The following is a 24215-nucleotide window of genomic DNA, read 5'->3' as shown; positions in this document are numbered from 1 at the left end:
CCTCTTTTTTAAATATGTTCTATTATTTATATTTCAATTATTGTTAATTATTAACTTTTTTTATTACTTTTGTTGTACTTATTTATAATACTTGTTTTGATCTTGTTTCTTCTTTTTTTTACTATGTCTCTTATTTGCACAATAACCCATGCTGCTGTAAATTTCCCCAAGGATTATCTTATTTTATCTTTATTTTTTTAATATCTATTTGCACCCTCTGCATGTTAGTTAAAATATGTATTTTTTTTTAAAAATAATTCCAGTTTCTTATTGATAATTTATGAAATTGTACATGTGGAATTGTTAAATAAAGAATTATATATATATATATATTTTTTAAATCACTGTTTACGGCAGCAGCGGCGCACCACAGTGACGCGTCCACGAGGCGACGCCAGAGTGACAGCGGCGGCGCAGAGGGGGGCGGGGCCTGACGAGCGCTGACATTTTACCACTGATCTCCACAACACGCGCACCTCTCAGCACGTACGCGCGTCCATCGAGTTGACTACAGATTCGTGTACATTATGTACTGACTCGTACTTACCAAACTGCCCCCCCCACACACGCACTTTACTGGATTCAGCTCCGACTACACACACAAAAACAACATGTCCGCAACGGATAAACGGCAGCGCGACGCAGCGGCGTAACGTTTAGCTCCTCAAACGAGCCGTTTCACCTGAAATGGGTGAAGACGCCTCTACTACTCGACGACACGCCGGGCAGCTGAAGTAGAGAGGTGAGTGACGGACGACCAGCGGAGGAGGCTGGGGACGTTATTTTGTGTGTTTGTGTGTCAGCATGTTTAACGCAGCTAGCTAACAGGTAACTGTTAGCCGTCACATAACGCTGACGTCATCGACTTGGTGGGCGCTCGTGGAGGTTTTTAATGGGACGTGATTTTGAAGGTCGTTTAGGCAACGTGGTGTCATTTAGGAGAAGGTGAAGGCAACATCGTGTGTGTGTGTGTGTGTGTGTGTGTGTGTGTGTGTGTGTGTGTGTGTGTGTGTGTGTGTGTGTGTGTGTGTGTGTGTGTGTGTGTGTGTGTGTGTGTGTGTGTGTGTGTGTGTGTGTGTGTGTGTGTGTGTGTGTGTGTGTGTGTGTGTGTGTGTGTGTGTGTGTGTGTGTGTGTGTGTGTGTGTGTGTGTGTGTGTGTGTGTGTGTGTGTGTGTGTGTGTGTGTGTGTGTGTGTGTGTGTGTGTGTGTGTGTGTGTGTGTGTGTGTGTGTGTGTGTGTGTGTGTGTGTGTGTGTGTGTGTGTGTGTGTGTGCGCGCGCCGCACAGGGCGTTTATCATGGAGGTCGGCGCGTGCCAATGAACACAGTGCGATATAGTAAAATATATTATGCATTATTAAGATAGATGGTTACTTTATTAATCCCTTTTTATTTGCTGCAGCAGCATTTATACATGCAGGTAAAGCAATATGAAAATGTACAATAAAATATGAACAAATTAAGAGTGTTTAAAAAACAGCATGTCATTGAAGTTGTGCAAAGGTGTGTGTGACTGTAAGTAATCCTTACTCTTACGCCCTGGAGTCAGTGGTATTATTTATTTATTTATTTATTTTAAAAACCTTGTTTGGTAAAGGCAGCTTACTCGGCAGACAAACCTGGAGGGCCAAGTAGCTTCAATTGTAACAACAGTAAAATACAATTATATCTATAAATGCAGTTTCAAGGGGGAGCACAAACAAAAACACACACAGGAGCACATCCAGCAAAAAAATAATAAATAAATATTAACCATGTAGACTTTCCTTGGAGCATTTATTAATTGATACTGTTATTAGTTTTTGTTATTAGCATTTATTGCGAGATGTTTATGTATCGACCCCCCCCCCCCCTCCTTAATCAGGAGTGGGCCTGTGGAGGTGAGGCGCTCCCCGGCTGTCTGGTGACATGCACATCGTAGATAAGCTATCGCAACGTTTCAACAACCCCCATTATAACAACGACGCCTCCACTTCCCCCAGCTCACATCCACCGAGGTCTGACTTCACCACACTGTCATCATCTCGCATTTCAGGAAGGAACAGTTACATTTTTTTTCTCTTTAACTTCCTAATTATTGTATTATTATTTTTTTTTAAACCAAATTTTACAACAGGATGTTGACATTCCTGATCGTGTGCAACACCGGCACTCCTTGAGTTGTTTTGCGTAACGAGAAGACAACGACAGTTTAGTTGAAGAACGCAGCGGTCTCACCCTGGAGGTTTATCTTTGACCCGACAGGTGGGCAGGATGGAGGAGCGGGCCGGCGGCGGCTCCGTGGCTGCGATCTCTCCTGTGCAGCAGATGCTGGCTTCTGGCACTGGAGCCCTCCTCACATCTATCTTTGGTGAGATCATGAAAAACAAAAACTTATGCCTGTATTTATATTATTTTTTACAAGTGTAAATTATTCTTTCCAATGCAGTTTTTCCACAATGTCCTGTCTAAGGTGCCTTTTTTTTTTTAGGGCCACCACTATAAAACTAAGAAACTCCTTCTTCGTGAAAGTTAACGGCCATCTTATACATGCGCAGAAGTTGTCACTAGTATAACTTCATTTAAAGATCTGTCCTTGGTCCGCCGCACACTTGTTATTATCAACTAATAAACAGTGCTGCCATAGCCTTCACTCCCAGCTCTCTTTCCGTTACGCACTGAGATGTTTGTTATTTAGCCTACGATCATTGATATAAATGGTGAGGAAACAACAATAGAAACATCCGCCAGTTTAATGCAATACACTTTAACTGCATCATATCCAATCAGAGGATCGCCGGTTCAATCCCCGGCTGTGCTAGGCCTAGTCGATGTGCCCTTGAGCAAGATACTCAACCCTGAATTGCTCCCCGTAGCGATGTCTACGGCGTGTCGCTTTGGATAAAAAATCATAAACTGCAGCCTCCAGAATACCCATAAACTACAAAGAATTGACACGTCTCTCAAAGTGACCGTGCTGGCCTTCATGTTGGATTCGAGTTATTGGACTGTTTAGTTACAGCTGCAGACTGAGTGTGTGTGTGTGTCTGTGTATAATAGTTACACTAATTTGTTCACAGTCACACCGCTGGACGTTGTGAAGATCCGGCTGCAGGCCCAGCAAACCCCGTTCCACCAAGGTGAGACGAGGAGCTTCGTCTTCTTCTGTGGTTTTTTCAGATTAACTTGAACACTGACTTTGCTTGTAACGGCTGCTTCTTCTTCTGCCCTCCATGTGTATCTGGATGCTTTTCTAACTCCACAAACACCCGTCCCTTTTTTGTTTCTTCACCTCTCTCCTCTGCCCTTTTTTTTTTTTTTATATCTGTCCTGCTTTCCTGCTTGGTTTGGTGACTGCAGCCTGTGAATCTGCTCCGCGGGGCGGCGTCCTGCGCCCGTCCAAGTGTAAGTATCCAACCGGCCGTCGCTGCATGCAAAAACTTAGTACATACAGGCAGCACAACTTACCGTGTCGGGCCACGCGCTCTCTTTCCAATTTTAAAAAACGACTCCAAATTCACGTGTTTTCTGTCCGCTTAGACGTGCATGTTTTTGTTTTGCTTCGGTTTCATCTGTTCGTTGCGTCGCTGCCGTTCAGCACCTGGCTTTACTACAAAACTACACCTCAGTGACCTCATTCGAGCTTTATCTCCGGTCACTCGTAACCTTTTCCAAGTAAATGTTGTCTTTTTGTTTTCTGGTAAAAATCCGTATTACGAAATGAATCTTCTTTTTTTTAGAGTTTCACCACCCTCTAAATAAACACACAAAGTAAGCAGCGACGGGACGTTACCTTCAGAGTGACCCTGTGGTCATTGCCGTCGCGGTGCTTCATTCGCCCCTTTTCTCTCCCGCGGTTATGGGCTGTATTCTGTAAAACATGCTCATATTCAGATACTTGTTTCAGATGTTTTTTTAAAAATAAATGATAAAATATGATGCAGCTTGTTTTAACCTGCCGGTTGTTTTTCGTCTCTCGCAGGGAAATGTTTCCTGTATTGTAACGGACTGATGGATCACATCTACGTGTGTCAGAATAGAACCAGTTGCACCAGCTGGTACAAAACACCCACACATTTCAGTGGGACACTTGTGAGTAACGAGTACATCGGCAGCTTTGACTCCTTTTTGGGCCCCAAAAGAATGAATCTTACCGCGTTTGTTTGTCTGTTGACTCCACAGGACGCTTTTGTGAAAATCACTCGGCACGAAGGACTCCGGTCTCTGTGGAGTGGACTGCCTCCAACGCTGTGAGTGTCTCACCTTCATCGAGAAAAACGTTCAAATTACTCGTATTCAGGTTTCGGCTGAGAGAGATTATGATATGTGTGATATTTTCACCTATTCACCTTTTCTGACGGGGAACCAAAGCCGTTATCTTTTCTCTCTTCAAAGCCACAACAAAACCAGTGATTTGACCTCCCAGAACACGGGAGTTGCTGGTCAAAGTTAGTGTTATTGTGTGACTTGGTGTCTCATAATAACATCAAAATGTGTGTGTGTGTGTGTGCAGTGTCATGGCCGTCCCTGCCACTGTCATCTACTTCACCTGCTACGACCAGCTGCGGGACTTCCTGAGATTCGGTCTGGGTTTCCAGGGCAGCCTCGTCCCTCTTGTTGCTGGTGGTCTGGCCCGATGTAAGTCCATTTAAAGCCACGCGTGGGTATCCTAACGTCAACGCGTTAGATTAGTTGTTTCTTTAACCCCCGTGTGTTTGTTTTTTTTACCCCCAGTGGGGGCCGTGACGGTGATCAGCCCTCTGGAGCTGGTCCGGACCAAGATGCAGGCCCGCCGGCTGTCCTACGGCGAGCTGCGGGTGTGCATCCGCTCCGCGGTGGCTCAGGACGGGCTGCTGTCGCTGTGGAGGGGCCTGGGGCCCACCGTGCTCCGAGACGTGCCCTTCTCTGGTGAGAGCTCCGCCACGGGATGCTTAATGAGAAGAATCGTGCACGTTTGAGGGGTTGTTACAGACAACAAAGTCGTAACTTGAGCTGCAGGAGGGCTTTGAGACGTTTATGTGAATGTTTTTTAACTTTTCCCTGCCATGTAAACTAGTTTCTACAGACCGGGTTTAGCACTAAATACTCAATAATGCTCTAATCATACAGCATTGGGGAGGAAAGAAAACCATCATTATCTTTCTCTACAGTTGTGCTGCAAATATTTCAGAAACTTCTCCAGATGACATGTTTCCTTTAGTCAAGTCAGTTTTATTTATTAAGCCCCACTAATTGGCCTCAAGAGACTTTACAATGTGTCCTTTTAGAACCTCGAGTCAGATGAGGAAAAACAAACAGGGACAAGATGGCAGATACAACAATACTAAAGTGTAAGATGTCTGACGTGTGTGTGTGTCTTTGCAGCGTTGTACTGGTTTAACTACGAGCTGGTGAAGGCCCGGCTGTGTGAACGGTCCCGGATGACTCAGGCCAACTTCTCCATCAGCTTCACGGCCGGAGCCGTTTCTGGAGCTGTAAGTGCTCATCTTTCATGTAACCATGGGACTCTCCTGGATCACGCAACAGCCCTGTGTGCGTGTGCGTGTGTGTGTGTGTGTGTGTGTGTACACAAACACACCTTGGGAGTGGTCAACCTGTTTCATTGGTTCTACAGACGTTAACATTCATCAGAAAATGGTAGAACCTGATAACGGCTTGATATCCTTTTATAAGATAAAAATAATAATATTTATTATTTTCAGTTTGAACTCAAAGGGAGAACAAATAAAATAAAACAGAGCTTCGAGAAAACATGACTTGAACTGAGTGACCTGTCTGAAAACACAAAGATTCAGGCTCCAGCTGTGAGCAGTGAATGCATCGTCGGGTTATGTTTCTACAATAACTGACATGAACGGCTCTCCTCCAAACGTCATATCTAAAGCTTTGAAGTGTAACGATCGGCCGCAGACTGTGTGTTCTCCAGTATACGACATATATATATATAGACATATATTTATATGTCTATATATATAAATATACGTTTGTGTGTCACGGTGTCTAGGTTGCCGCCATCCTGACGCTGCCTTTTGACGTGGTGAAGACGCGGAGGCAGATCCAGCTGGGAGAGATGGATACTCTGGGAGGTTTGTACTTAACATCTATACTTTTTATTTATTTATTTATGCGTGTTCTAAACGGTAACTTCTTCCTGTTCCTGCCAGCTTCCTTAAAGAAAACGACGTCCACGTGGCACATCATGAAGGACATATGGGCTGAGATGGGCTACAGAGGCCTTTTCGCAGGTACACTAGCAAACCAACAAGGATTTATTGTTAAACCTGACTTTAAATCACGCTTTCACTTACATTACATGTCACTTCACTTACACTTGAGGAGGTTCAGATGTAAAGATGCTGCCTTTTGTTTAGATGGATTGAGCAAAAATGATCAAGTTTAAATGACAGACCCAGTTAAGTTAACGGTTCCCCCTCTTTTATAGCATATTTACTGTTTACATATTTACAACATGCACATGTATTTATTCTGATTTGGGTCATTAATCGTCTCCATATTGATTTAAACTATATTTTCCGTCAATACACTTTTGGATTAATTTAAAATCTGGATTTACTCATTTTAAGTCTTATTTTCGCTGAACTCTAAATCTAATCTTAGATTAAAACGAGTCCCAGTTGGTGAAACTCAACCGTCCTGTATTCACGTCTTTCACGTGAACGTTTGCTTTGCTTACGAGTGGAAAAAACGTACGTCTTCACCTCCAGGTTTCATGCCCCGGGTGATCAAAGTGGCCCCGGCGTGCGCCGTCATGATCAGTACCTACGAGTTTGGAAAAGCCTTCTTCCAACAGATGAACCTCGATCGCGAGCGGCTGGGATCCTGAGATCGGGACGAGGATGAGGATGAGGACGGCGGCGAGGATGAGGACGGCGATGAGGACGAGGATGAGGACGGCGATGAGGACGAGGATGAGGACGGCAGAAGTCTGGATTTGTTTGTTTTTGGCATGAACACAACGGATGAAGATTGAGACGCTGACGGCTCCTCTCCAGGACCACAGACCTTACTGTTTGATTTATTTGTGTGAACTTTTAAACGGGTATCTTTTTAAAACAAGATAATGGTGAGGGGGTTGTTTCAGGGCTTCAGCGAGGAGACGAACTCCACGAATCGCGGCCCGCGGTGGCGTAACAATCGACGGGCGACATTCAAACCCTCTTCAGGGCTTAAAAGTGCACATCGGCACAGCTGCACGAGTCTCTAACGTTGTCGTTCCCACATTTCAGATCCAGATGAACCGGTCAGCCCCGCGTTAGCTTTACTGCATTCCTGTTAGCGGCGGGACGTGTTTTGACATCCGAGGCGGACGGATGTGTTTGCATGTACTGGATAGATTTGAGTGTTTTGTAGCACAGAGAGATGAAATGTGAAAGACGAGGACAAAAAAAAAGCCTGAAGTTATGTTTCCATCGGTACGCTAATTTAGCAGTTTACCCTTTGAATATATTTTAGAAATCAAATGAGATTTGAGCACATTTTTCTGTAGAAACTGCTGTTGTCGGCTTTCCCCTGAAAAACACATTTTCTTGACATTTTGCAAAAGGTTTGATGGGATGACGTAAACGCGAGAGGCTGATGAAATGCTTCAGAAATCTAAACTTGTTACAACACTGAATTATAAAACAACATATTAATGCCTTAACCTGAAAGGTGTAAAAGTCTTGTCTTCTGTTTGTCTGTTTTTTATGAATGAAATGATAATAAATGTGAAGACATCTTTATACTATGTGTGATGATTTTTTTTAAATTAGGAAATGTAAATGACCATTTAACGTTATGTACATTAGTTATGATTGAGAAGGACTATTGTACATAATAGTAGTTCTCAACACCTTTTCAGTGACGTACCCCCTGTGAAATATGTTTTCGGACAGGTACTATCTAACCAGCGCAAAATATTTGGGGGTTGAAAAAAAATCAGTAATACACAGCGCTGTCAAAGTCGGCTTTATTGTCAATTTCTCGACATGTACCAAACACAGAGGAGTTGAACATTTCTTTCTCCCTAGTCGAACATATAATGTGAATAGTAAATAATTATAAACATTGAGATAACATATATTAAGGGTGTCATATACGTCCTGCAGGGAGGCACCATTGATCCTTCCAGCTGTGTTCACTACTATCGTCTTTGACCACTTGATTGGTGCTGGAGGTTGTTGTGCGGTCGTGAGTCCGCAGGGTGAAGAGCAGTGGGCCGAGCACACAGCCCATTATTGAATATTTATTAAATGACTTTTTGATTGGATGCTAATTTTAAATATATATTTTTTACAAATCTCACGTTTACCCCTGGAGTGCCTTCACGTACCCCCATTTGAGAACCACTGATATAGGGCATGACAATAATATAAATGAAAAAGGAAAATACACAGACTAAACACCAAGTTGTATATTTCATCAAATACACACACAAGTTCAAAGTCACTTTTTCAGTACAGTTGTAATCTAAGTTGACGAAAGCACATTAATATTGTATCCTACCTAAATTATGTGAGGTGCAGCCTTAAGGCAGATGTACAGTACAGACAACAACAATATTTCAGAAATATCATTCGATTAAAATACACATTGTTTTTTATCGTCCAAGTAAAGAACATAAAAGCTTGTAATATTTATTTGTTAATGTATTTAAATTATTTGTAATGTCGAACAGCGACATCAAGCGGCTGCTCAGTTGAACAACATCTTCATGGTGAAATAAACCGGGGGGGCGGGGCTTGTATGTTCTCAGAGGATAGTCCCGCTGAATCTCGCGATATTTGCTGCGTATATAAATCAACGTCTTCCCTTCAGTAGGTCTCTTTGAATCGGATTCGAGGCGAAATGGTGAGTCTCATCTCCCGGCGATCCATCGCGTATCTCGCACATCCGTCACTATTGGCTTATTACATCCACTCGTATACTCTTATAGAAGATTGTTCCTGTTCTCTTACATATATGTTTGTATTATTTCACTCCGATACTTCAGTAGTAGCGATTCAGACTGTCATACCGGCAACCCGGGATCCAAAATGGCAGCTCGACACAGGCCGCTTTTTTTGTAACCTCAAAATTATGTGCACTTTTGCCACTGTTATTGCATATTTAGGTGTTTTAAATTGATTTCTGGCTGCTTAAAACAAGCGTAGGTGACGTACCGAGTGTAACAGCTTGACATATACGCATGCACGTGAGCTAATGCTAACCATGTCGTTAGTTAAGAATGTCGTTAGCTACACTATTGCTTCCTTGCAATAGACTTTTACATTACATTACATATCATTTAGCTGACGCTTTTATCCAAAGCGACTTACAATCATAACTTAACAGATAGTAGGGGTAAGTTGGCTCTGTTTTATACATTTCTGGTGATCGTTTACTTGACGTGCACGTAATACAGCCACGTCATGTAAGGCAGCACTGCATGGTTGTTAGCTCCAAGCTAACGACACGTGTTTCTTCCCAACAGTCTCACCGAAAGTTTTCTGCTCCGCGTCACGGATCGCTGGGCTTCTTGCCCCGCAAGAGGAGTCGTCGTCACCGGGGTAAGGCCAAGAGCTTCCCCAAGGATGACCCCAGCAAGCCCGTGCACCTGACTGCCTTCCTGGGCTACAAGGCCGGCATGACCCACATCGTCCGCGAGGTCGACCGACCTGGCTCAAGTGAGTGGAGTTTTGACTAAAATGATGATGCACTAAAATGATCTTAGAAGTTGAGGAGGATATTTATTTGCCTATGATGAGTCTCTCGACGGGCGGACATAATGGGATTAAAACCCCCTGATGAATGTCGAGCACTGAGCGCATTTCATACTAATGAACATGGGTCTCCATCTCGTACCATTTTATAAAGCTTAACTAAGTTGTATTTGTTCTGCAGAGGTGAACAAGAAAGAAGTGGTTGAGGCCGTGACCATCGTGGAGACTCCTCCCATGATCGTGGTCGGCGTTGTTGCTTACGTCAACACACCCCGTGGCCTGCGGTCCTTCAAGACCATCTTCGCTGAGCACGTCAGTGACGAGTGCAAACGTCGCTTCTACAAGAACTGGTGAGACGACGCACAATACATTTCAGTATTTGAAGCAGGTGTTAGTTGCCCAGTAGAAAATGTTAAAGATCTGTGTTTTCACTGAGTGAGTCTAACATTACGGTGGCCCCTGTGGCAGCTCCGCTCAGGTGCCATGTGCCCTGATGAGCTCCGGGCTCCTCTGGCCAGTGGAAAGTGCTTCTTAGAAACTGTGCCATGAGCCAAAAACCACTAGTTGGAAAAGCGCCCCCTATCCACACGGAGGGGGAGGGCTACCAGCTCCGCACCGGGTTCTTCCGCTGGCCCCTTTTGGGGTTATGAAGGACCAGTGCCAACCTCTATCCTCTACGCCACAGGTACAAGTCCAAGAAGAAGGCTTTCACCAAATACTGCAAAAAATGGCAGGACGACGAGGGCAAGAAGCAGCTGGACAAGGACTTCAATGCCATGAAGAAGTACTGCGAGGTCATCCGCGTCATCGCCCACACACAGGTTGGTAAAGTTAGATTAAGGAATCGTCTTTAGTTGTCAGTGATGAGAAAACGGATCTTGCGTCAGGCATGGCGCCCGACACTGATGAGGATACCTTTCTGCCTTCCTTCTGAGACTACACGGCTAAACGTGTCTCTGTACACATTAGTGTCTCTGTTCTGACGTCTGTTGCTCTCTGCAGATGCGTCTGCTGCCCGTGAGGCAGAAGAAGTCTCACCTGATGGAGGTGCAGCTGAACGGCGGCACTGCCTCCGACAAGGTTGACTGGGCCCGCGAGAAGCTGGAGCAGGCCGTGCCCATCAACACCGTGTTCAGCCAGGACGAGATGATTGACGTTATTGGCATTACCAAGGGACACGGATACAAGGGTAAGCAGTTTATTTAAGGTTTATCTGGAGGAGGGAGCCGTGCAGCCAGTCGGTAAAGACTAAAAAATCTCTCGTCCCTCCAGGTGTGACCAGCCGTTGGCACACAAAGAAGCTCCCCCGCAAAACCCATCGCGGTCTGCGTAAGGTGGCCTGTATCGGAGCCTGGCATCCTGCCCGCGTGGCCTTCTCCGTGGCCCGCGCTGGTCAGAAGGGTTACCACCATCGTACAGAGATCAACAAGAAGATCTACAAGATCGGTCAGGGCTTCCACACCAAGGATGGGAAGCTGGTGAAGAACAACGCCTCCACGGAGTACGACCTGTCCAACAAGAGCATCAACCCCCTGGTGAGTGACTGGGATGCATCCCGTTCTTCAGTGGAAGCCATCTTTACTGGAAGGAAACTAACTTTACCTTTTGTTGTAATTACAGGGTGGATTCGTCCACTATGGCAATGTGACCAATGACTTTGTCATGGTGAAGGGCTGTGTGGTGGGGACCAAGAAGAGGGTTCTGACTCTGCGCAAGGTGAGCACACATTGTAGTGCTGCTTTATTATATTGAGCACGCTTGATTGCTTTAGTGAAGGCTCATAAATCTATTCTCTCTAAACACTACAGCTCGTGTTAACCTCGTTCTCTCTTCCAGTCTCTGCTGGTGCAGGCCAACCGTCGTGCGTTGGAGAAGATCGACCTCAAGTTCATCGACACCACCTCCAAGTTCGGTCACGGACGCTTCCAGACCTTCGAGGAGAAGAAGGCGTTCATGGTGAGACTTCCTCCAGCCTCCTTGTGCATAAAATCGACTAGTGATTCAGCAACAAATCAGAAACCGTGCCATACTTCAGTTTTTTGTGTCTCCGCACTATTCGTAACCTGGTTCAGTCTTCAGTGTGAACACGGGTTCCATTCTAGTGCCATAGCGAGCCCCATCGAGGCAGGGGAGCAGTGCTTTGTGCCCGCTCCCTGTTCACTCTTTGGGAACATTTGGCTGCTTTGAGCCACAAACATGGACCACAATGTTTTTAGCATCAAACTGATTTTGTCACTACTTCTCGTCTCACAGGGACCACTCAAGAAGGACCGCGTCGTCAAGGAAGAGACCGCATAAATCCTCACGTTCATGGTGAGACTTACTCGAGCCTCCTTGTGCATGAAATGTATTTTCCCAGTCGCGAAGACGTGGATCTCTTTTGAAAGACTTGTAACATTATTTTTTTGAACTCTGAATTAAACACTGAACTTGTGATGTAGCAACAAATCAGAAACCGTGCTATACTTTAGTGTTATGCGTCTCCGCACTATTCGAAACCTGGTTCAGTCTTCAGTGTGAACAAGTGGGTTCTTATGGTGCCATAGTGTGCCCCATCGAGGCAGGGGAGCAGTGCTTTGTGCCCGCTCCCTGTTCACTCTTTGGGAACATTTGCCTGCTTTTAGCCATAAACATGGACCATAATGTCTTTAGCATCAAACTGATTTTGCCATGTTTTTCATCTCACAGGGACCACTGGAGAAGGACCGCGTCGTCACGGGAGAGAGCGCTTAAAGTCCTCACGCGTCTCTGCAGTGTCGACTCCATCACTGTTCTGCAGAGTTGTTTAATAAAAAGACAAAAACCCAAAGATTATGTCTTTGCATTTTCATTTACGTATTAATATATAGACTAAAGGTTGTCAAGTCGGGGTGACATCTTGTCTGTTTAAACTTTAGTTGGTATTTATGGAAAGGTCTTGGTCCATATGTGGTATATAATATATATATTACGCACACTAAACAGTTGTCTCAGTAAAGTTAATAAAGATTAACGTTATCGTGCATTGAATAGTAAAATATAACCTCCGCTGTAATTTTCTGTTGAGGCACTAAATGTGTCCAAAAAAATGCACATCCTGAGATGGAAACAAACGGCAGAAACATTTAATCTAAATCTCGAATGTATTGCAGCATTTTAAGAGTTAAATTAAATGTCAGTCAACCTTATTTCATCTTTGAGCGCCCCTATCCACATGGAGGGGGAGGGCACCCAGCTATGCACTGGGTTCTTCCGCTGGCCCCTTCTGGGGTTATGAAGGACCAGTGCCAAGCTCTCCTCTACGCCACAGGTACAAGTCCAAGAAGGCTTTCACCAAATACTGCAAGAAATGGCAGGATGAAGAGGGCAAGAAGCAGCTGGACAAGGACTTCAATGCCATGAAGAAGTACTGCGAGGTCATTGCCCACACAGGTTGGTAAAGTTAGATTACGTCTTTAGTTGTCAGTGATAAAACGGATCTTGCGTCAGGCATGGCGCCCGACACAGAGGATACCTTCTGCCTTTCTTCTGAGACTACACGGCTAAACGTGTCTCTGTTCTGACGTCTGTTCTCTGCAGATGCCAAGGATGGGAAGCTGAAGAACAACGCCTCCACGGAGTACGACCTGTCCAACAAGAGCATCAACCCCCTGGTGAGTGACTGGGATGCATCCCGATCTTCAGTGGAAGCCATCTTTACTGGAAGGAAACTAACTTTACCTTTTGTTGTAATTACAGGGTGGATTCGTCCACTATGGCAATGTGACCAATGACTTTGTCATGGTGAAGGGCTGTGTGGTGGGGACCAAGAAGAGGGTTCTGACTCTGCGCAAGGTGAGCACACATTGTAGTGCTGCTTTATTATATTGAGCACGCTTGATTGCTTTAGTGAAGGCTCATAAATCTATTCTCTCTAAACACTACAGCTCGTGTTAACCTCGTTCTCTCTTCCAGTCTCTGCTGGTGCAGGCCAACCGTCGTGCGTTGGAGAAGATCGACCTCAAGTTCATCGACACCACCTCCAAGTTCGGTCACGGACGCTTCCAGACCTTCGAGGAGAAGAAGGCGTTCATGGTGAGACTTCCTCCAGCCTCCTTGTGCATAAAATCGACTAGTGATTCAGCAACAAATCAGAAACCTATACTTCAGTTTTTTGTGTCTCCGCACTATTCGTAACCTGGTTCAGTCTTCAGTGTGAACACGGGTTCCATTCTAGTGCCATAGCGAGCCCCATCGAGGCAGGGGAGCAGTGCTTTGTGCCCGCTCCCTGTTCACTCTTTGGGAACATTTGGCTGCTTTGAGCCACAAACATGGACCACAATGTTTTTAGCATCAAACTGATTTTGTCACTACTTCTCGTCTCACAGGGACCACTCAAGAAGGACCGCGTCGTCACTGCAGCGTTGACTGACCATCACTGTTCTACGGAGTTGTTTAATAAAAAGAAAAAAAAAACAAAGATTATGCTGTCGCAATTTCATTTACGTATTAATGTCGACTAAAGGTTGTATATGTGTGTATATATCACACACACGTCTTCTCAGTAAAGTTAATAAACAGATGAGAACTTAATTGAGCATAAAATAAAAGTGTAATGAATTTCTGTAGTGGAGGCAATAAATGTGTCAAAAGAAATTATACAAAATCGGAAATTGAAGCAAAAGTGCATTAAAGCATTTTAAGAGTTAAAGAAAATGACCAGTTCAATTTAAATGTTCCGTCTTGTCAACTTATAGCTTTTATTTTCTGTAGTTAAATCTCGACCTATATTGATGAGCTTTGTAAAGTGACTAGTGTATAAAGTACAATAGTAAACTATGGCGTGACAGCGAGTACCTCGTGAGTACTCGCTGCCACGAGCTTGTTAAACGTGACCGGCCTCCTGCGTCGCAAAGGTCGACCTCGGCCGCCACGAGAGCCGCCGCCGCCTCTGCAGAACTGATGGCCGGCGAGAAGCCGGGTTTAGCCAACATCGCATGTTTCAACCGGCCGCGTGTCCTCGAGTCTCTTTCGGCTGACGGCAGAACTCTCGGCAGTCACGGTGCAGTAATTAAGCCCCGACATCATCCGTTCTGCAGGTGATGAGAAAGACCCCCGAGAGGAAGAGGCCTCCACGGGCCGCTCGGAGACGCCGCTGCATACCTGAAAGGGTTTTTCAGGGTCCTACTTCCTGTTAACCCGCAGACGAGGGAGCCGAAGGGACCGCCGAGCAACATTTCAAGAGTTTGACGTTTTCCCTGCCAAAGCAGAAAGAAATCCTCTAAAGGACACTTGTGATGGACAGAGCCCCCCCCCCCCCCCCCCCCCAGAGGATGGTGATGGCCCCGCCGTTGCGTAACAACCTCCAGAGGCTATGACCTCTGCCCTGCTGCTCTTCAAGGCTCCGCTTTACATAATGCCCCCCCCCTCCCCCCGTTACCGGCGCAGAGTTGGGCCCTTAATTGCCCCCTCGGTCCCGTCCAGGTGAGGCGCTCTCTTTATGACCCGGCATCTGCTCAAACAGCCGCCCTGTGCCCCTCTGTGCCCCCCCCTTCCCCTCCATTAGTTCAGTCCTCCATCATCCTCGGAGCCGAGGGCCCATTTTCCATTCAGCAAAACATTTTTTTTAAGTTTAATAAAGCCCTGGTTCTTCGCAGTAAAACTGTTCAATGTTAATAGTGACGTTGTTTATTCTGTTGAATAAACCAATAAACAACTTTAAATATTCTAATATGAAATAATGTCAATCCAAAAGTGAGACAGAGGAGACTTTTGCTTGACCTTGTTCAGTTAAAGGTCGTCTTGTGGTTTAGTATCTTTTCATCATGTTTTGCTCTTTTTTTGTATCTGGGGTTTGCTTTACTTCACTTTATTGTCATTTTGTGTCTCGTTGTGACTGATTAGTATCCCGTTATTATCATTTTGCATCTTGTTGTGGTTATTTTGGACAGCTGTGAATTGTTTTGCTTGACTAGGACGTTTTTGTCTCTGGTCGTTTAGTTTGCCTTTATTGTCAATTGTGCATGTCTGAGTTTATTTTGTTTTCTCTGGTTGTTTTACTTCACTTTGTAATCATTTTGCAGCAATTTGTTGTTTTTCTTGTGCATATTTGTTGTCATTCTGCATATTTTTAACGTTTTTTGTGGTCAATCTTGTTGTCAGATTGCTTCATTTTGTGTTCATGTTTTGTCATCTTTCTTTGCTTGATGACTTTCCAAAAGGAAAAGTTATCCATCCATGCCTGTGGCTCAGGTGATGGAGCTCCTCATCCACCTGTTCGAGTCCTCGTCTCCTCCACTATTCATCCCCAAATCACTTTATTTTCATGAGCATCTTGTCATCTGTGTACATGTTGACATGTATTGTAAAGCGCTTTGAGTGGTTGGAATACATATATATATATATATATATATATATATATAAAAATTTAAAAAAGCAAGTCCATTTACCTATCACCCCTAGACTGGTACGGCCCCCCGGCTCTGCGCCTGATTGGTTCAGACCTTTATCATCAAATGAGCTCTCCTCAGAGCGAGGGATGAATGAAGCCAGTATTGTCTCTACTGTGTGTGAGTGCATTTATGTGTGTGTGCGTGTGCGTGCGCGCGCCATATCCTGCAGTGGTACCTCCAGTCCAGTCCTAAGGTAGCAGCTGTTGCTCGTGGGCCAGAAGCCAGGCAACCAGAGTGCATGCTGGGACAACAGAGGGAGGAGGGCCAAGCGTTTTGATTTATGTGAGTGTGAGTGTGTGCAGTTGCTTGTTCGCGTAAGTAGGCGTGTGCATCTGTGTGTCGGTGTGTGTGCGTGTGTCCTGGCACCGGCGTCGGGCCGGCTGGCACCGAGTCAGCGGCGGGCGGGCCGTCCTGCAGAGTGAGGGGAGCTGCTGCAGCGCGGCGTCTGACAGGAGGACAGACACACACACACACACACACACACACACACACACACACACACACATACACATACGGCGGACCTTCTGACACCTGCTTCAACACACATATCTGCAAAAGTTGGGCCACATCTCGGGTTATTTCGTGTTTGTATTCATGTCTGTGACTTCCTCAGATGCCACGCTGGCCCTTTAAGATGTCTAAATAATGCATGAAGCACAAATACCAAAACATCAGCTCCTCAAAACACAACGATGTGCTGCTCCTATTTGTTTTATGTCGGACTAAACAAAACAAGCTATTTCGAGATTGCATTCTGGGAAAAATTATGCGAGCTGATTAATGAGTGATGAAAAAACAATCACCACTTTGGAGTCTTTCATTTCATTCACGGTGGATTCAAACGCTGCAGGGTGGAGGAGCTGGAGGCGATGCTCCATCTATACGTGTGTTCATTTGAACTGGACTGGATCGGCTTCTGAACACTTTGTGCTAATTGTTTTCAGCTAAATGTCCAGCGAGAGGATTTTTAATAATATGTCATACTTTTTTAACAGGTGGAAATAACCAAACGAAGGAACCTTTCCTTCCCTTTTTCAAAAGATGGAGCGCTACCTTTGGATCCTTCTTTGGAGGAGGGCCGTCGTCCTCTGTGCGGATCGGTTCCTCTCGGTGGGCTGCCAGACTGCAGCTCCTGCACCCCTGCACTGTGGCATCAGTATTCCAGGCCCGTTCGTGGACACAGCGTTCCCTGAGCTGATGGAGGCCCCCCCCCTTCCCCCCCCCATCTCCCATCTCCCATCTCGCCACCAGAGGGCAGAGCGCTCCATTTGCTTCATGCATCCCGAAGCACTTTGTGTGCTGTAGCCTACTTTGGTCCCTCCCACTTTATCTCTCTCTTCTTCTTCTTTTTTTTTTTTTTTTAACTGCCCTCTTTATTCAGAGCCGGATTTTAAAAAGCTTCAGATGATTTTGTAAAATAGCAGCGCCGTATATCTCCGACTCTCCGGTCCATGTATGTGTTATTCAGGAGCTGCTTGTATCAGCAGAGGGGGGTGAAGTGAGTGTGTCATGTCAGACTATGTTTGCTCCAATGATTTTTTTATTATTTTTTTTCCCCCCTTTTCTTTTTCAGTTGGTTGACTGTGCTTATCGCTCTCTGTTGCCATTCAACTCTGCATGACCCAAAAATAACCCGGGGTGAGCGCAGTCAGCAACTGTTCTCTGGTCAGCATAAACAACGGGCTGCACGCACACTCTCACACACACACACACACACACTCACACACACACGCACACAAACAGAGGCTTGCACATGCAGATTCAGTGTTTGCACGCACAGGAAAAAGATAAACATTCCTCACACACACACACACACACATTTCAGGTTGCATTTTGGTTGCCAGAGCGCTAATTCGCAGAGAGCGAACGTCGAGCGCCGAGGCCCCTTTTCTCTGTGACTCGGATCGGGGGGCTTCGGGTGGCCACAGCAGCTCCCGTGGGTGCTCGCTCTCTCTCTGTCCCAGAAGGTTGTTTGTCAAGTAAAGTCGGAGAGAGGTCATCCGTCGGCTTGACGGGAGGTTACGTAACCTCCCAGGCCTGCCAAAAAACTCAGAAGCCAAGCTCGGGGCCGAGGGAGTGTTTAATATTCATGGCCAGGAGGAGACAGTGTGTTCCTCCTCAGGCCTCACCTCCTCACCTCGATATCTCCCCTCCAGTGACCCCACCCCAACATCCACCACCAGGCGGTTGCCTCCGCTGCTCTGATCACACGACACTGCACATGTTAAAGCTGCATTCTCTCTCCTGACCACCAGGGGGCGACTCCTCTGGTTGTATAGAAGTCTATGCTTCATGTCTTAAAGCTGCATTCTCTCTCCAGACCACCAGGGGGAGACTCCTCTGGTTGTATAGAAGTCTATGCTTCATGTGTTAAAGCTGCATTCTCTCTCCTGACCACCAGGGGCGACTCCTCTGGTTGTATAGAAGTCTATGGTTGTATAGAAGTCTATGCTTCATGTGTTAAAGCTGCATTCTCTCTCCTGACCACCAGGGGGCGACTCCTCTGGTTGTATAGAAGTCTATGCTTCATGTGTTAAAGCTGCATTCTCTCTCCAGACCACCAGGGGGAGACTCCTCTGGTTGTATAGAAGTCTATGCTTCATGTGTTAAAGCTGCATTCTCTCTCCTGACCACCAGGGGGTGACTCCTCTGGTTGTATAGAAGTCTATGCTTCATGTGTTAAAGCTGCATTCTCTCTCCAGACCACCAGGGGGAGACTCCTCTGGTTGTATAGAAGTCTATGCTTCATGTGTTAAAGCTGCATTCTCTCTCCAGACCACCAGGGGGAGACTCCTCTGGTTGTATAGAAGTCTATGCTTCATGTGTTAAAGCTGCATTCTCTCTCCTGACCACCAGGGGGTGACTCCTCTGGTTGTATAGAAGTCTATGCTTCATGTGTTAAAGCTGCATTCTCTCTCCAGACCACCAGGGGGAGACTCCTCTGGTTGTATAGAAGTCTATGCTTCATGTGTTAAAGCTGCATTCTCTCTCCTGACCACCAGGGGCGACTCCTCTGGTTGTATAGAAGTCTATGCTTCATGTGTTAAAGCTGCATTCTCTCTCCTGACCACCAGGGGGCGACTCCTCTGGTTGTATAGAAGTCTATGCTTCATGTGTTAAAGCTGCATTCTCTCTCTTGACCACCAGGGGGGCGACTCCTCTGGTTGTATAGAAGTCTATGCTTTATGTCGAAATAATCATTTTGCCAGAAGATCAGACAGATTTCTTGACCCCTTTAATTGGATGTAAAATCCGAAAGTACATCATAATACTTCTTCATTGAAGTCTCGGTTAGCAACAAAGTGGATAAACAGACGATTTCATTACTAAACCTCTTCAAACTGGGAAAACTGAGCTTTATTTTGAAAAGGCTTTTGTAGAAAGACGCAAGAAAAATTAGGTGTAAGTTATTAAGATATACAAATTGTAAAAATGTCCGTGTTGTTTCTTCCCCCATTGCACTTATTTTTTGTCAACGTCACGGTGTTCCTAAATAGAGTAGAGTAGTATTTTCATAAAACATAGAAATGTTAAAAAAGGATTGTCAAGGCCAAGAAGCGAAGGAAAGACACATCAACACGGATAAAAAAACAAAAACACAAAAGAAGACCAGAGGAGAGGTTTCCCCCTCTGGCCCCTGAGCATTATGGGCTGGCGGATTATCATTAGCATTAGTGCTGCGGCTCTCCTGACCCTCCCTGACATCACTGTGCAATGTCCAACTCTGTTAGCCTGCCAAGGAAAACGAGGAAAAAACAACCCAGCATTGACTCTTCAAGGGCACGTCTCGCTTCCTCTGGACTTCAACTCCCCTCTGCGAGGGAGGAGGAGGAGGAGGGGGAAGAGGAGGGGGAGGGGGAGGTAGATGTAATCTCACACCTGCTGAGTGAATCAACCTGTCATGTACTGGATGGAACATAACACAGATTGATGTCCCTCGCACCTTTTAGTCCGTGTATTAAGATAAATCGGTGTTGTTTTGCACCGTTTCACTGTTGTCACTCCAAACCGGTGACACTTGAAATAGTTTCACAATCAATCCTCGGTGCTAACGGTGTTATGTCCTCGTAGCCAGCGACCCCCGCATAAGAAAGGGTCATCCTGAAACATGGTATGTGGGGACCGAGGAGGACACCTCATTTAAAACGATTAACAACTCCCCCAAAATTAGAAACGAGGGCCCGACTTGTGTTCAACTTCTTCTCATCCGTGAACCTTCAAACTCACAGAGAAACATGTGACGGGTTGAACGAGTTACGGGAGGGAATGCAGAGAGACGAAAGGGGGAGGAATGCGTCTAAGAAGAGGCAAGAAGAGAGAACAAATTAAAAAAATGTCAGATTCAGACACCTGCACAGGTGCGAGGTGCTGCTTTATAACACCAGTAACTCTGAACACACACACACACACACACACACAAAAGGACGTCTGCTTATGAATTCTGAATAATTTCCTCTTTTTAAAGCCCTATTCATTTAGACTGCTACGTTGACATATTTTTTTTCCCACCTCACATTTATGGAGAGCGGCTTGTGTCCGTGAACTCAGATAATAGCAAATCAGGATCTCAGCACTTTTTTCCCCCCCCAAGTGTCAAACTTTCTTTTTTTTGCCTTATTTGATGAATCTGCTGGCCGCTAAAAACATGGAGGGGAAGCACCGCCATCAAACAGAACTGTACTCAGGCCGCCAGTCCTTTCACTTTATTTATTTAGTCTTTTTTACACGAAACACACCACAGTCCTGAAGAATGAAGCCCTTTTTGTTTCACAAATAGATTTGTCTTTGTTTCCTCTTCCTCACACATTAACTCACTCTCGGCAGCAGGAAACGGCCCTGAAAGCAGCTTTTAGGGCGGCGGTGGAGAAAAAGTGTCGGGTGGAGAACAAACCTGGTGGTGTTATTGCAAACCTGTGTTTCTTTCTCATGAATGTCTTATAGGCTTCTTACCTCAAAGAGAGAGAGAGAGATGAATATTTGCAGGAGTCCGAGAGACAGAAACGTTATTTCAAGAAAAGCTCATGAATCTGAGAAAATCATCTTCATGAAAAGCTGACGCTCTACCCAGAACCATTTGCTTCCCTTTTTGGATGAAAGGGTTTCCAGGGTTCTTCGTGACATTAATGGTTCTAATATTAGGAACGCCTTTTCATCCAAAGAACCCTTTTGGGGGGAGAAAGATGGATGGGTTCTAGATGAGCACATAAGACCAGTTCTCCACTCACTCCACTGGCTCCCTGTCTCAACCCGGATTGACTACAAAGTCCTACTCCTCACCCATAAATGCATACATGGACATGCACCTCCCTACCTACAAGAACTCAATACTCCCCAAACCTCCATCCGCACCCTCAGATCTCCTCCGGGTCCCCAACACCAAGCTCCACCCAATGGGAGACCTTTTGCTCAGCAGCACCCCGCTTATGGACCAGTCTCCCTGACCACCTGAGGGCAACACAGACTCTGGACTCTTTGAAGACTGGCCTAAAAACTTTTTTATTCAGGAAGGCGTTTTTGAGTTGAGTTTTATGACTTGTCAACTATTCCTTTTTCATTATTAGTTAGTTTTAACTATGTACTGGCTCTGTGGCACTCTGAGGTTCTTGGATTATTATTATAGATGAAACACTACTTTGTAACTGCAATCAAAACTAGGCGGAGAACCGATCTGGTGGAAAGGTCCTGGATATAACCTCTAGGGAGGGTTCTGGGTGGAACCCTTACACCATAGAACAATTCTCTGTAGTGCCTCTCATAGGGGGTTCTGGGAGGAACCATTACACCATAGAACAATTCTCTGTAGTGCCTCTCATAGGGGGTTCTGGGAGGAACCATTACACCATAGAACAATTCTCTGTAGTGCCTCTCATAGGGGGTTCTGGGTGGAACCATTACACCATAGAACAATTCTCTGTAGTACCTCTCATAGGGGGTTCTGGGAGGAACCATTACACCATAGAACACCTCTCATAGGGGGTTCTGGGTAGAACCATTACACCATAAAACACCTCTCATAGGGGGTTCTGGGTGGAACCATTACACCATAGAACAGTTCTCTGTAGTATCTCTCATAGGGGGTTCTGGGTGGAACCATTACACCATAGAACAGTTCTCTGTAGTATCTCTCATAGGGGGTTCTGGGTGGAACCATTACACCATAGAACACCTCTCATAGGGGGTTCTGGGTGGAACCATTACACCATAGAACAGTTCTCTGTAGTACCTCTCATAGGGGGTTCTGGGTGGAACCATTACACCATAGAACAGTTCTCTGTAGTACCTCTCATAGGGGATTCTGGGTGGAACCATTACACTATAGAACACCTCTCATAGGGGGTTCTGGGTGGAACCATTACACCATAGAACACCTCTCATAGGGGGTTCTGGGTGGAACCATTACACCATAGAACAGTTCTCTGTAGTACCTCTCATAGGGGGTTCTGGGTGGAACCATTACACCATAGAACAGTTCTCTGTAGTACCTCTCATAGGGGGTTCTGGGTGGAACCATTACACCATAGAACACCTCTCATAGGGGGTTCTGGGTGGAACCATTACACCATAGAACAGTTCTCTGTAGTACCTCTCATAGGGGGTTCTGGGTGGAACCATTACACCATAGAACAGTTATCTGTAGTACCTCTCACAGGGGGTTCTGGGTGGAACCATTACACCATAGAACAGTTCTATGTAGTGCCCCTCATAGGGTGTTCTGGGTGGAAGCATTACACCATAGAACAGTTATCTGTAGTACCTCTCATATGAGGTTCTGGGTGGAACCATTACACCATAGAACAGTTATCTGTAGCTCCTCTCACAGGGGTTTCTGTGTGGAACCATTACACCTCAAAACAGTACTCTGTAGCATGTCTCATAGGGGGGGTCAAGGTAGAAGCCTTCACAGAACGATATAACCCGTTAAGCAGAAGAACCCTATATGGTTCTAGTTAGCATCTTTTTTTCTCAGTGTTCATCCCATAAACTCTTGTTTAACTCTCTTATTCTTGTATAATCAGCAGAAAGGTGTGTTCTGACCAATAATCCATCTACAAACTCCCATGTCGACATTCGGGGGTTCTGTGGAGCAGTTTCAGCCTCTACGGACATCTTTGGATTGCGTCACCCAGGGTTCGATTACAGCGCGTTATCTCCATTTTACAACAGCAGGCCGAGGCTGTGGTCTTAGCGGAGAACACAGGGTTTTATGTTCTTATGGCTGTAAGGCTGATACCAATATATTTTGTGTTGATATTCAGTGTCAGGAACAACAAAGCCTGGAGCTGTTTCTTATAGCATTTCCTTTGCCAAATCGGTTCTGAGTAACATAGAAGAACAAGAGCACACACAGACACATTTAATACTTTCTATGAATGTTCTCTGTATGGTGCATTATAAACATACTTATAATGCGTTATAATCTTATAGTTATAAGCACTTATAAAGCATATTTATTATGCTTTATGTCAATAATCATGACACATTATGAAGCATTTTTTTGTCTCAAATTGCAAACACAAGAGGTGTCAAAATGTTAACATGAACCTCTCGATAATTTGACATTGAATGCCCCCCCCCCCCCCCCCCCCCCCCCCCCGCTTTAACACATGCTCAGTTACAGGAATCATCAGTACTGGCGCCATAACTACATGCCTAACCCTAAAACCTAATTCTAACTATAATCTTAAAAACAAGTTTAGTCATTCAAAGAAGTGAGAATCAATTAAAATTACCCTATTTCCCTATTTATCAAGTCTGAAACTTAAGTTGGTCTTCACATAGACAGAAGTGCAACAGCATTGACACACTTATTGTTAACCCTTACTTTAACCTTAACTAAGTGTTATCACTAATAAGCCTTAACCATGAATAAAATGCTTTACCTGGCGGGGACCTCATTATTTGTCCCCAGATTGGAGCAGAGTCCCCACATTGTGACACATGTGGGAATGTGTGTGTGGACATCCCATGTGCTCTTTATGTGGGTCTCAAGATGATTAAAGGGACAAGAAGGATTTTCTTTATTATGACAAACAATTCAATTATGCCTCGAGGGTCAAAGTTCATGCCTGACCTCGGAGAACAGTAGTTTCACTTCACACTCTCGACTAAACGGCAACTTACTTGCTT

General features: G+C 45.3%; 3 protein-coding genes and 4 non-coding genes across 14 annotated transcripts; all 7 read left to right on the top strand.

Annotated features, from left to right (window-relative positions):
- The first annotated feature begins 393 nt into the window (after nucleotides 1–393).
- slc25a39 (solute carrier family 25 member 39) lies at nucleotides 394–7719 on the top strand. Of its 8 annotated transcripts, none has more exons than XM_034539758.1 (13): nucleotides 424–742; nucleotides 1863–1995; nucleotides 2243–2348; nucleotides 3058–3117; nucleotides 3338–3382; nucleotides 3960–4069; nucleotides 4160–4227; nucleotides 4491–4615; nucleotides 4712–4885; nucleotides 5342–5451; nucleotides 5982–6063; nucleotides 6142–6222; nucleotides 6703–7719. In XM_034539758.1, exons 3-13 carry the CDS (start codon nucleotides 2252–2254, stop codon nucleotides 6819–6821), a joined length of 1071 nt encoding a protein of 356 aa, XP_034395649.1. In that variant the 5' UTR covers nucleotides 424–742; nucleotides 1863–1995; nucleotides 2243–2251; the 3' UTR covers nucleotides 6822–7719. The 8 variants fall into 8 exon arrangements, with proteins under 8 accessions (XP_034395642.1, XP_034395644.1, XP_034395649.1 ...); XM_034539754.1 differs by having other exon boundaries at nucleotides 2115–2348; XM_034539756.1 differs by having other exon boundaries at nucleotides 1863–2037.
- Nucleotides 7720–8738: 1019 nt separating this feature from the next.
- Nucleotides 8739–12489, top strand: LOC117735241 (60S ribosomal protein L3). Its single transcript, XM_034539750.1, has 10 exons — nucleotides 8739–8827; nucleotides 9450–9642; nucleotides 9860–10028; nucleotides 10364–10499; nucleotides 10681–10867; nucleotides 10951–11213; nucleotides 11299–11394; nucleotides 11515–11634; nucleotides 11932–11991; nucleotides 12367–12489. The coding sequence occupies exons 1-9, from the start codon at nucleotides 8825–8827 to the stop codon at nucleotides 11974–11976; spliced, it is 1212 nt and encodes a 403-aa protein (XP_034395641.1). The 5' UTR covers nucleotides 8739–8824; the 3' UTR covers nucleotides 11977–11991; nucleotides 12367–12489.
- On the top strand, nucleotides 10531–10619 carry LOC117735732. The gene has a single exon (XR_004609926.1). It is a non-coding gene; the product is annotated as a small nucleolar RNA U83B (small nucleolar RNA).
- On the top strand, nucleotides 11726–11854 carry LOC117735731. The gene has a single exon (XR_004609925.1). It is a non-coding gene; the product is annotated as a small nucleolar RNA SNORA54 (small nucleolar RNA).
- Nucleotides 12490–12871: 382 nt separating the features above from the next.
- On the top strand, nucleotides 12872–14174 carry LOC117734720 (60S ribosomal protein L3-like). Its single transcript, XM_034538983.1, has 6 exons — nucleotides 12872–12903; nucleotides 12968–13089; nucleotides 13237–13310; nucleotides 13396–13491; nucleotides 13612–13731; nucleotides 14025–14174. Exons 1-6 carry the CDS (start codon nucleotides 12872–12874, stop codon nucleotides 14157–14159), a joined length of 579 nt encoding a protein of 192 aa, XP_034394874.1. The 3' UTR covers nucleotides 14160–14174.
- On the top strand, nucleotides 13115–13196 carry LOC117735733. Its single transcript, XR_004609927.1, has one exon. It is a non-coding gene; the product is annotated as a small nucleolar RNA U83B (small nucleolar RNA).
- On the top strand, nucleotides 13819–13947 carry LOC117735730. Its single transcript, XR_004609924.1, has one exon. It is a non-coding gene; the product is annotated as a small nucleolar RNA SNORA54 (small nucleolar RNA).
- Nucleotides 14175–24215: the final 10041 nt, after the last annotated feature.

This window comes from Cyclopterus lumpus, chromosome 8, assembly GCF_009769545.1.
Source record: "Cyclopterus lumpus isolate fCycLum1 chromosome 8, fCycLum1.pri, whole genome shotgun sequence".
Taxonomy (NCBI): domain Eukaryota; kingdom Metazoa; phylum Chordata; class Actinopteri; order Perciformes; family Cyclopteridae; genus Cyclopterus; species Cyclopterus lumpus.
This window is presented reverse-complemented; position numbering and strand designations above follow the sequence as displayed.